At 37.1% G+C, this 12,807-nt stretch overlaps 1 protein-coding gene across 14 annotated transcripts in view; it reads left to right on the plus strand.

Annotated features, from left to right (window-relative positions):
• Positions 1 to 12,807, plus strand: part of LOC139360962 (ubiquitin specific peptidase 9 Y-linked) — a 210,444-nt gene that overhangs the window by 105,762 nt on the left and 91,875 nt on the right. For all 14 annotated transcript variants that reach the window (XM_071089445.1, XM_071089439.1, XM_071089447.1 and 11 more), the window contains 2 exons: positions 9,018 to 9,105; positions 11,480 to 11,822. In XM_071089445.1, the coding sequence (XP_070945546.1) occupies positions 9,018 to 9,105; positions 11,480 to 11,822 (431 nt within the window). The remainder of the gene's footprint in view (positions 1 to 9,017; positions 9,106 to 11,479; positions 11,823 to 12,807) is intronic.

Genomic DNA, 12,807 nt, shown 5'->3' on the forward strand with positions numbered 1-12,807 from the left:
GCAAGCCCATATAGGCGTGCAACCAACCTTGATGGCCCCTTTCTTTATTAAGAGCAGCTAAAAAAGTTAAAGCAACATAAAATTTGCATATCGTTCTCTTAAATTTTGTATCACCTCAAGTCTTCTATCTTCTTGAAGATACAAGGGCCCTCCCACATGCCAATGAAGACCCTCCCCAAAAGTGATCACAATTAGACACTTAACTCCAATGAAAATTTTATTCATTTTGGGTGGTTTTATCTGTAATTGTAATGTTATTGTCAATAATTGAAAACCTAATTTCCAATTCGGTCAAGAGGAAAGGCATAGGTGCATTCCAGCCTCACTAGGGTACTCTGTTTATTTGTTCAAATTCTACTTGAGTTCTTGACTGATGTCTTGTGATCATGAGTCAAGAAATAAAGAAATTCCACATTCTTCATTTTCCTCATGTTCATATTATTTGTTTATAAAATTGAAGATAGGAATATAGGCTTTATTGTTAAACTGCTATAAAGTTTATATAGTTAAATACACAATTAGTTTGTATAGTTAAACCTACCTCCAACTGGGTGACTTGCAAAGTACTTAAGCCTTCTGTGATTAGGATTTACCAGATTGGTAAAACAAGAATAACAGTAGTGTATACCTATTTTATAAATGAGTTAATACATTCTAGAACATAGTATTTGCCAGAATGTTACCAGTGTACAGCACTTGCTTGAACGTTTTCTATAATTATACGGTCTCCTGAATTTATTGATTATGTTTTCTAGAAATAATCATTTACCTTTAATATTTTCCGTTTCTGAGTGATGTTGCTCATTCTGAGTAATATTGCTGAATAATGTCAGTTTGTTCTTAAATATACCGATAAAATTTCTCCTACTAAAACTTATGTGATTAGGATTGTATAAACCAATACCAACAAAAACTATGGTGATTGCATCTTAGCAGTTTCTTAAAGCATAGCATGTGATATGCAAATAGATTTGAAGTTCTTGCAGTTCACTAATGTTTTCTTAGTTTCTGATAATCATTTCATTAGTCTCTATTCTGACTATGTACGATACTACTAGTTGTTTATTTTTGTGAAAACATTTCCCCAGTGGCATGGTCAGCTAATTTCATGTTATTTTAGATAACAAAGTAACATTAAGATTTTACTTATGGCAGAAACGAGTGCCGTTGTCTCACTACTTGAATTTAGCAAGGAATATTTCCTGAGTCACATTTTTTAAAAAAACCTTTATGTGCATCAACAAACTATCAGCCACTTTGTTTATCTCATTGAAAGGACAGTATTTTTACTGATTTACTTATGAGACAGTTTTATATGTCATTTTTCCTGATTTCTGAATAAAATTTGTAGGATTTACACTAATTACAGGGCACATTACTATTCAAGAAAATGTGTTTTTCTAAGAATTGTCATTTTATACCTCTTCTGTTCTTTCTGCTTTCATTATAACAGTTGATTCTTTTGGGGACCCGTTGCCACAGGAAAAAAGTCTCTTCACAAGTGTCACTCAACGACGACAGTGCTTAATGCAGAATCTGGCTTTGATTCACTCACTAATTCTACTTCATTTTCTTTTTCTTTTTTTTTTCTTTTTTTTTTTTTTTTGTTGTTGAGATAGGGTCCTACTTTCTCACCCGGGTTATAGTACAGCAGTATGATCTCTACTCACTACAGCTTCTGCCTCCCAGGTTCTCCTGTCTTAGCCTCCCAAGTAGCTGAGATTACAGGAATGAGCCACCATGCCTGGCTAATTTTTGTATTAGAGACAAAAGTTTCATCCTGTTGGCAAGGCTGGTCTTGAACTCCTGGCCTCAAGTGATCTGTCTGCCTTGGCCTCCCAAAGTGCTGGGATTACAGATGTGAGCTATTGTGCCTGTCCTTACCTCATTTTCGCATGCCAGCTATGAAGTACTATTAAATCTTTGGTGTGGGTTCTTCTGATTTAAAAAGTATTTTGAACTAAAGTGATTATTTTCCCGAAGTAAAATTACTCTTTGACTCTGTCACTACTCTTTGACAGTGTCGGCTTTGTACTGGAAAGTACAGGATGAACTTTAAACATCCTACTGTGCCAGAAATTGTAAGAAGTTTTTAGAAAATCATATTGACATATCAAAAAAGACATAGGATTCACCTCTCAGTAGCCAAATCTGTAACAATTTGAGCATCAAAATATTATACTTAGGACATAACTGCTTTACAATATGAGTCCTTTAGTTGATATTGATAAAAATAAATGGAGAACAATGCAAACTAAAAACATAGGGAAAAAACAACAGGTGATAAAAGTAGCTGAAAGTCTAATAAGAAATGGTTTACTGACATAGTGTCAAAGTATCCTCCCAGAAGTTTTTACAAAGAGAGAAATACTAACTTTTCAGTGGAGAAACGTGGCAGAAACACCTTAATTAAGTGATCTAAGTTAAAACATAGTTATTACGTAGGACACACTGACATGGCTTCTGATAATATGTGAAATGAACACAGGATATCTTTTGGGGTATTTTGTTTAAAAAATACACAACCTGAATCTATAGAAAATACAGAAGGCAAATTGAGTGGCATTAAGTGACTTCATTCTTTAAAATGGTCAAGACAAAGAAACACAAAAAAGATACAAGAAAACTTTAAGTGAAAGAAAGCTACTTGTAGTATATGAGCCAGAGTTTTATACTGAAATTGCAGAAAAGAAGGCATAAAGTGATGACATTATTGGTACAATTCATTAAGTTTCTAAATACACTATGGATCTGAGAGCAGTCTTGTTGGAGTCTTAAAACCTGGTAAATATACTGTGGTTATGAAAGATGTTATATGGTTGATCCTTGAACAACACAAGGTTAGGGGCCTTGACACCCCACAAAGTCAGAAAATCCATGTATAACTTTTGACTTCCTCAGAATTTAATTACTAATAGCATACTGTTGACTGGAAAGTATTAATGATAACCAAAACAGCTGATTAACACATATTTTATCTATTATGCATATTATATACTATGTTACAATTAAGTAAGCTAGAAGAAAGAAATGTCACTGAGAGTATTGTTAGGAAGAAAATACCTCTACTGTTCATTAAGTGGTAGTGCATCACCCTGAAGGCCTTCATGCTGTCTTCACATTGAGCAGGCTGAGGACAAGGAGGAAGAGGAAGGGTTGGTCTTGCTGTCTCAGAGGTGTCAGATGAGGAAGAATTAGAATGTGAGGCAGAAAAGGTGGGCACACACTGTAACTTTAGGGAAATATTATTTCTGTCTGATGTTTTTGCTTTGTCGTGTCTCAAAAAGTGTTTGTATACAGCAGGGGTCCCCAACCCCTAGGCCAAGGACCATGATTGGTCCCTGGCCTGTTAGGAACTGGGCCACACAGCAGAAGGTGAATGGCAGGTGAGGGAGCATTAGCGCCTGAGTCCTGCCTCCTGTCAGATCAATGGTAGCATTAGATTCTGATAGGAGCAGGAACCCTATTGTAAACTGCATATGAGAGCTATCTAGGTTGAGTGCTCATTGCACCTGATGCCTGATGATCTTAGGTGAAACAGTTTCATCCCAAAACCATCCCAACCCCTGTCTGTGGAAAAATTTCTTCCAAGAAACTTATCCCTGGTGCTAAAAAGGTTGGGGACTGCTTCTATACAGTACCAATTGATCCTGCACCATTTGCTGTAATTTCAGTACCTATATTATGGAAGTCCATGTCATAGAAGAAGTCAAAAGCAGTCTTGAGTAATCGGAATCCTCTGCCAGCTTGTTTAATGTCAGTTTGTTTTCTGTCAATGCTTCTACTACTTCCTCATCGTCTGCCACTGGTTCAGAAGCATTCATTTCCACTAAGTTGTCCTTTGTTAATTCCTCGGGTATGTTGTCTATTAGCTTTTGAATTTCTCCAAGAATCATATCATGAAACTGTTCACCAACGTATGGTTTTTGCTGTTTGCATGATCTCTTTCATGATTACCTGAATGAGCTCTGTTGTAAATCCTGTGAAGTCATGCACAACATCTGGACATAGTTTTGAAGGTGTTGTTTCCAGCCTGATGGGTTTCATCACCTTTTCTGTTACAATGATGGCATCTTCGGTGGTGTAATCTTTACACACTTTCATGATGTTCTTTCTGTTAGGGTTCTGTTAGACAGCATTGACAGTCCTTTCTAGGGAGTACCATATGTAATGAGCCTTAAAGTTCCTTATGACTTCCTGATCTAGAGGCTAAATTAGAGATGTGTTTGGGGGCAAGCAGACCACATTGATGCCTTTGGCCAGAGGCACTGTCTAATGTCAAAAGAACATTAAAAGGCAACCAATTACTGGCAAGATACTTCCAGACTTCAGGGACAAAACTTTGATGGAACCAACCCAGAGAAAGTGTTCTAGTTGTCAAGCCTTCTTATGCAATCACAAGACTGGCAGCTGGTGTTTGTCTTTTCCTTTCAAGGTGGAGGGTTAACACTTTATATTAAAAGAGCCATCTGATCATTAGCCTGACTACATTTACAGTTAGCATAGTCTTTCCTGCCTTAAATCTTAGTAGTTGCCTGTTTCTTACTAACAAACGTCCTCTGCCTTTTTTTTTTTTCTTCCAGAATAGGGCACCTTCATCTGCATTAAAAGCCTGTTGAGGCAGATACTTTTCTCCTCAACAATTTTACAAATGTCATCTGGGAACTCACCTGCTGCCTCTTGCTTGGCAAAAGCTGCTTCTCCTGTTATTTTGATATTTTTAAAGATAAACTGCTTTCTGAAGTTATCACATCATCCTAAGCTGGCAATTCTCCAGTTTCAAATCCTTCACCTTCTTTTTGCTGGATCTGACCCTCAGACTCTTGCCAAGTGACTGATGAAGAAATGTACACAGACACAGGTTTTTTTTTGCCTGGGTGCAGCTAGGGGACTGAGCCACTCACAGACACCAAGGAGGGTACTGTAAAGAGTCACAGCAGTTGCAGCCCTGACAAGTGGGCATTTATTTAGTACAGATTTAATGACAAAGGCTTTGAGTCAACACAACTTGTGGGTAAATACCCAGAGAGAGCAGTCCTGCACACGGATGATTAAGGCCAAGTTCTGAGGCCTAAGTAAACTTAACTTACCTAGATCAATTCCTTTACAGTTCCTTGTAATCTGCCTTTTACTCTCAGGCTCTGGATAAGACAATTTGGCTGCCTTCAGCCAAATTCTCTTTCAAAGCTTTTGCAAAACCTCCTAGCCTTCCAAGAACGTTTGCATCTTTTCCTATAATTTCTCCCACCACCCTGACCAAACTCCTACCCCTTTTGCTTTAATTTGTCATAATGACTTTGATTTTTCCCATTATATTAGTCTATAAGTGTACCTTTTTTATAGCAGTCATGCTCAAAAAAAGTGCATTTTTCAATACAAAATTGAAGATATTTCCCAAAAGTACAGTTTGTTCCTACTGGCATAGATGCAATGACAGCTTCATGAAGTGTGTGTGTGTTTAAGTCGTCCTTATGCGGAATTAATTTATCGTGAAATGGGGGGCAGTCATGGTTGCAGACCTCAGTCTACAATGCATATCAACCAGTTCAGCTTTTTCTTGTGATGTCATGATTTTCACTTTTTTGGGGAGCACATCATTTGGGTTCTCTGGTGTCATTCATTGTTTCTATTACTGCACTAAACACAAAAAATACATGAGAACTGCAAGAGACTGTTTTTTTTTTTTTTTTTTTTTTTTTTTGAGACAACGTCTCACTCTGTAGCTTAAGCTAGAGTACAGTGGCACGATCTCACCTCACTGCAACGTCTACCATCTGGGTTCAGGTGTTTCTCCTGCGTCAGTCTTCTGAGTGTCTGGGATTACAGGCATGCGGCACCACGCCCAGCTAATTATTGTACTTTTAATAGAGATGAGGTTTCACCACATTGGTTGGGCTGGTCTCAGACTCCTAACCTTGTGATCCTCCCTCCTCAGCCTCCCAAAGTGCTGAGATTATGGGATTACAGGCATGAGCCACCACGCCCAGCCAAGAGATTACTTTTTTTTTTTTTAACCATGGTACATAATTTACTGAAGAGACTTAACTGCTCACTCAGGAGATTAAAATCACACAGCATTTAGAATCACACAGCATTTTAAGTGGAGACTTGCAACACTGATGCTCACTGAAATAAACATATTTTAAGTTTTCATGACATTTAATTTTTTCTTAAAAAAAATTATTATTTTTTTGAGACCGAGTCTCACTGTCGCCCAAGCTGGAGTGCAGTAGCACCATGTTGGCTCACTGCAGCGTTTGTCTCCTGGGTTCAAGCAGTTCTCCTGACTCAGCCTCCCGAGTAGCTGAAATTAGGCACCCACCACCACACCTAGCTAATTTTTATATTTTTAATAGAGATGGGGTTTCACTATGTTGACCAGGCTTGTCTGGAACTCCTAACCTCAGTGATCTGTCTGCCTTGGCCTCCCAAAGCACTGAGATTACAGGCATGAGCCACCGTACTCGGCCTTTTCTAATTTTTTTTTCAATATTTCTAAGCTATGTTGTCCATCTGTTTTATTTAAACATCACAAATTTTCTAAAAATTTTCCAGTACTCATCATTTATTTAAAAAGATCCATGGAATAAATTAATGAGTAGATCAGTGCAGTTCAAACCCATGTTGTTCAGGGGTCAGCTGTACTTGTTATTGGGAAATAAACACAACTTTAAGGAATAAAATTAGATGATGTGTCTAGCTTACCTTCAAGTGGTTCATTAACATGACATATACATATATAAACAGAGATACCTGTAAAAACAAATAGGCAACATCTAAACAGTTGGTATATCTGGATAAAGAGTCATTCATGTATTATTTTTGCACCTTGTCTATTTTGAAGTTACATTAAAATGTAAACTCATACACATAAACCACCTCCGTGCCACACACTCCCCCTCAAAAAAAAAAAAAATAGCTTTTAGTTCAAAGGCTGTAGGGGATGAAAAAGTACCTCAAGTGCCAGTCTGATGTTCAATCAGATGTTTCAATATCAGTGGTCTGAAAAACAAGAAAACTTACATGCAACTAAAAGTCTTTTTATATTGTCTCAGATTTTTAAAGAAAACTCAAGGGTCTGCAATTTGTTGCAACCTGTCGATTTCATGAAAGTAAGCTGTGCATTTTTACAACTGTTGGCAAGTGTTCCTGTATATAGAAGTAAAAAGCCATGAGTCAAAATATGTGAGATTTCTTTCTTCACTAAATAGTGCACATTCTAAATATTCTATTCCATCTTTATGCAAGTCAAGATTTTGCTTCTAATTGAAGTTTCACAGAATAAACAAATCTTTCCATTTTGAAGATTTGGGTGCTTTTCCCAATTCCAGTAGCAACTCACACATTTAACATTTTTTTGATATGAAGTGTGAACGTTACAAGGTCCAAGAGATGTATACCTGAGAAATACCTGTGTCTGTCGTAAAAAAAAAACAGCATGTTTCTCTGTAATACGTTTAAAAGTTTCAGAATAAAGGTCTTTCATTCCTGACAACACTTGGTATTGGCATATATTTCAGCTGTCTTCTGTTTAATCTCACAAACTAATTGAGTGATTTTTAGGCATACGGTTTTTATCGTATTCTTCTAATGCTTTCGTTTTGTTACTTTTACTTTGCTAGGTGTTGGGATAAGCCACCTTAGGGTATTTTTCTTTAACAGCATGGCTTTGTGTTGGAATAAATTCATGTTTTAGTTGAGTGTTACTTTTTGAATAAGAGTGTGTGTGTGTGTGTGTGTGTGTGTGTGTGTGTGTGTGTGTGTTGGAGTCTGGCTCTGTCACCCAGGCTGGAGTGCAGTGGAGTGATCTCAGCTCACTGCAACCTCTGCCTCCCATGTTCAAGTGATTTCCCTGCCTGAGCCTTCTGAGTAGCTGGAACTACAGGCCTGTGCCACCACACCCGGCTAATGTGATGTATTTTAGTAGAGACCATGTTGGCCAGGATGGTCTAGATCTTCTGACCTTGTGATCCACCCACCTCTGCCTAGCAAAGTGCTAGGATTCCAGGCGTGAGCCACTGCACCTGGCCAGGACAGTAGCTTTGAACTTAATCTTAGCTGTTTAAAATTTATTTACAGGCCAGGCATGGTGTCTCACGCCTGTAATCCCAGCACTTTGAGAGGCCAAGGCAAGCAGATTACGAGGTCAAAAGATGAAGACCCATCCTGGCCAACGTGATGAAACCCTGTCTCTACTAAAAATACAAAAATTAACTGGGCATGGTGGTATGCGCCTGTAGCCCCAGCTACTTGAGAGACTGAGGCAAGAGAATCACTTGAACCCAGGAGACATAGGTTGCAGTGAGCCAAGATCATGCCATTGCACTCCAGCCTGGCAACAGAACGAGACTCCATCTTAAAAAAAAAAAAAAAATTATTTACAAAATACTGAAAGATTTCCACCTAGTACGTGATGTTAATAAACTAAATAAAAAACATTTACCAATTTCATATTAAAAAAATAAAGATTTCCGACGTAGGTGAGGCCTAGTTTCCAGCACAGGTATTTATAATCATAATGACCAGGTAGGTTTTTCTGAGTATCTGAGACTGAGCCAGTTCATACGCTGGTGATTGAGATACTGGTTTGATAACTTTATCAAATACACTGGCATTTTCTCTCATCTTAATTTTTTGAGTGAATAAAATAATGATATTTTTAATGTGGAAATACTTTGCCTACAAAGAAGGAAGGAAATACTTTGCTTATAAAGAAGGAAAATAGAAATATGATGGTATAAAACCATAGGCTGTACTCAGAAATTGCGCCAGTGTGTGTAATGAATGAAGGTAGAGTTAGACTAAAAAATATTTTTGATAACATGTTCAGCAGGTTATATTTTTCTTTTGATTGTGTAAAAAGTGACTGTATTTTTGTGGGAATAAAGGGTTTAAATAAACATACCATAATTACACGTTGTCAGTTAATGAGAGTGATTAACTTAATAATTTCTTTTCACCTAAGTCAGTAATGTGGATATACATGTATATAATGCATAATTTTGGTTTATTTGCAGATCATGAAGACTATGATCCACAAACAGTGAGGCTTGGAAGTCGATATAGTCATGTTCAAGAAGTTCAAGAACGACTAAACTTCCTTAGGTTTGTTTTAAACAACGAGTGCTATTTTAAGGGACTGCGGTGATAAGGAATGCAGTGTTACTCTCTATTTATTTTTTTTAGACAGGATCTCATTCTGTCATTCAGGCTCAAGTGCAGTGGGGCAATCTAGGCTCACTGAAGCCTCAACCTTTCCAGGCTCTGGTGATCTTCCCATCTCAGCCTCCTGAGTAGCTTGTGAATATTTTAACAATAATAGACAAAAGCCACCTCTAACTATGTATAATAACATTACTTTAGATGGGACAAAGAAAATTGTCTGTTCTGTAAGCCAAACCTGTGTTCCAAACTGAATTTACTGAGTAATACGTAGCTTTTAATGACGTGTATTTGTATGTATAGGTTGGATAATGAGAGTTCTCTTAGAAATACAGTTACCATACCATAGCAAGAAAAGTATTTGAATAATAAGTATACTAAGAAAAGTTTCCAAAACTATCAGTGTTTTATAAAATTTATTGAATTCATTATTTTTCTCTATTAATTCTGGGATTAGTTTTCTTTTTACAGAGCATATAATTCTGTTTGCTGTTGAATCATAATGTATGGGACAATGTTTGACAAAAGTCTGTTTTTTTTAATTCAGTCAGTTCATAACTATTAAGGATTTTATGGTGTGCCAGGTTGATCTTGTCTTTATAGATAAAAGTGTTTATATGATTTCAATTTGCAAAATATTCTAATGTCCGGTTTTCTGACACTGTACCTTTTTTTTAACCACATAGGAAAACAATCTGCCTCTTGTATTGAGTATATCTTCCAAAGTGAGCCATTGTTTTTGGTAAATGTGTTACTTAGGTTTATTGGATTGGAAAAGTTAGTTAGAATTTATTCATTCTATTAGTAAAGTTTAGAATCAGATGATCTTCCAGAGTTCTTATTACAGTACTACAATTAGTCAAAGGGGGAAGCTATAAGAGCAATGCCACCTGTATATATTTGGCCTTGTGCTAATCACTTTATTCATCATGACAACCTTGTGAGGCAGGTGTTAACTCCCCATTGAGATTCCATTTGGGGAAAACAAAGTGCTTTGAAATCACACAGCTGGTGTATGATAGAGATTACCCATATAGACGTTTTTAAAAGTGTCTGCCCTATCACACCAGTGAATTTTCAGACATTTACATTGAAACCTTAGTTTACAAACTGCTGTGTTTCATCTTACTCGATCTCTTGTTGCTCATTTATGAATTACCACGAGAGAGATTAGGTAGATTTCATCTAGATGGTCCTTTCATGCTCAGCACTCTTACGGAGATACTAACAACCTAAAATTAAGATCCAGGCCAGGTGCAGTGGCTCACACCTGTAATTGCAGCACTTTTGGGAGGCCGAGGTGGGCGGATTACCTGAGGTTAGGAGTTCGAGACCAGCCTGGCCAACATGGTGAAACCCCGTCTCTAATAAAAATACAAAAATTAGCCCAGTGTGGTGGCACACATCTGTAATCCCAACTACTCGGGAGGCTGAGGCAGGAGAATTGCTTGAGCCTGGGAGGCGGAGGTTGCAGTGAGCCGAGATTGTGCCACTACACTCCCAACTGGCCGACAGAGTGAGAGTCTGTCTCAGAAAAAAAAAAAAATTAAGATCCAGAAGAAGAAACCTTCTGATATTAAATAAAAACGCTACAGTCTTTTTGGGAATAAAGCCACTATCATTTTGTTAACTGTGAAGTTATTATTCAAGTTAAAATAAACTTATTTTTCCTTTCATCGTCATTCATAGAAATTACTAGTACAGTAGGTGGGAGAGTGCTAAGAGAAAATAGAAGCCAACCAAATAAAGAGACAGCGTAAAGCAGACTAATCATTGTTTTATTGTAGTGAACTAATAAATAGTGAAACAGTAACTAAGAAGCTTGAGGACATCACTGAGGACACACTAATGCTTACAGAGATACACATAATTTTTAATTACTTGTAGATTTTTTGTTTAATATGGCTAGTTATGATTGCAGTATTTTCAGAAATGTGAGCAGTTTATTCATGGTGATGTTTAGTTATCTCTGAAAGTCATTTAGTATAATAACCTCATTTTGCAATGATACAATTTAGCAGAGAGCTAAATCAGTATTGAGTTTCAGAAGGTGAATGGAAAGTGACAAGAAGTCTTCTTACTTAGGGCACATCACCAAGCAAAGTTGTGGCATTTCGTAGCTGCCTCATATATATTTGTTAAACAAATGAATACCTGACACATTTTAAATTCCACATATGTGTTAAACAAATTTTTAAATATTTTTAAAGCTGTAATTAAAATGTAATTGTGGTGAAATACTATGTTGTGCCTGTCAAAACTTGCTTTGCAGGAAAAAAGTATGTTGACCTTAATTACTGATTTATGTTTCTCCCAGATTTTTACTGAAGGATGGCCAACTGTGGCTCTGTGCTCCTCAGGCAAAACAAATATGGAAGTGCTTAGCAGAGAATGCAGTTTATCTTTGTGATCGTGAAGCCTGTTTTAAGTGGTATTCCAAGTTAATGGGGGATGAACCAGACTTAGATCCTGATATTAATAAGGACTTCTTTGAAAGTAATGTGCTTCAACTCGATCCTTCCCTTTTAACTGAAAATGGAATGAAATGCTTTGAAAGATTTTTCAAAGCTGTCAATTGTCGGGAAGGGAAACTAATAGCAAAAAGAAGATCCTATATGATGGATGATTTGGAATTAATTGGACTAGACTACCTTTGGAGGGTAAGTGAGCAGTAAGAACTTTCATTTGTCAACATTGTACCTGAGGTTACTTTTTAAAAATAATTCAAGAGTCGTAATTTTGCCTGAGAATTTTATGTATGTATTCTGTTTTGATGCTTGTCCTAGAAATCTAGGTGTGCAAGGGTAATTGCTCTTCTTTAGCTTCTTATATTTTATTACTGGTTTTTTTCTCTCACCCTGTTGTACTTACTTAGAATCTATCACCCTTTTCAGATGTATAGAATTACAGTAGTCTGGGTGCAGTGTCTCATGCCTGTAATCCCAGCACTTTGGGAGGCCAAGGCAGGGGAATCACAAGGTCAGGAGATTTCACCGTGGCTAACACAGTGAAACCCCGTCTCTGCTAAACATAGAAAAACAAAATTAGCCGGGCATGGTGGCAGGCACCTGTAGTCCCAGCTACTTGAGAGGCTGAGGCCAGGAGAATAACATGAACCCGGGAGGCGGAGCTTGCAGTAAGCAGAGATCATGCCACTGCACTGCAGCCTGGGGACAGAGCGAGCCTCCATCTCAGAAAAAAAAAAAAAGAATTATAGTAACCCTCTACACGCTAACTACATCTTTTATTCTCCCGTCCTTTATTCTCTCTTTTTTATATAAGCTAGGTCTTGAAGTTTATTTATATTTAATGCTGACGTGAATGATGGACAGAAGACTATTACTAGGATATGATTATGAATCAATGCCTTTATTGATACTGTTCACTTTGTATATATTTAAATAGCTGGAATAAATGTTGCATGCTCATAAAGCTAACTTTCCTGTATTAATAGTGTAATATATCTTGTTGCCATCTTGAAATATCTAATCTGTTGTGTCACAGCTTGTATTTTGGGTTTTATTATTTACTTATTCTGTGGACAAACTTTATGTAAACTGAGAAGTTTGCTATGGTGTTCCATTAAAACCCAGTGGTTTTGAAGCTAGTAGTAACTCCTGTCAATTAAAAAATTATATACAGGTA

The sequence above is a fragment of the Macaca nemestrina genome, chromosome Y (genome assembly GCF_043159975.1).
Source record: "Macaca nemestrina isolate mMacNem1 chromosome Y, mMacNem.hap1, whole genome shotgun sequence".
In the NCBI taxonomy this organism is placed as follows: domain Eukaryota; kingdom Metazoa; phylum Chordata; class Mammalia; order Primates; family Cercopithecidae; genus Macaca; species Macaca nemestrina.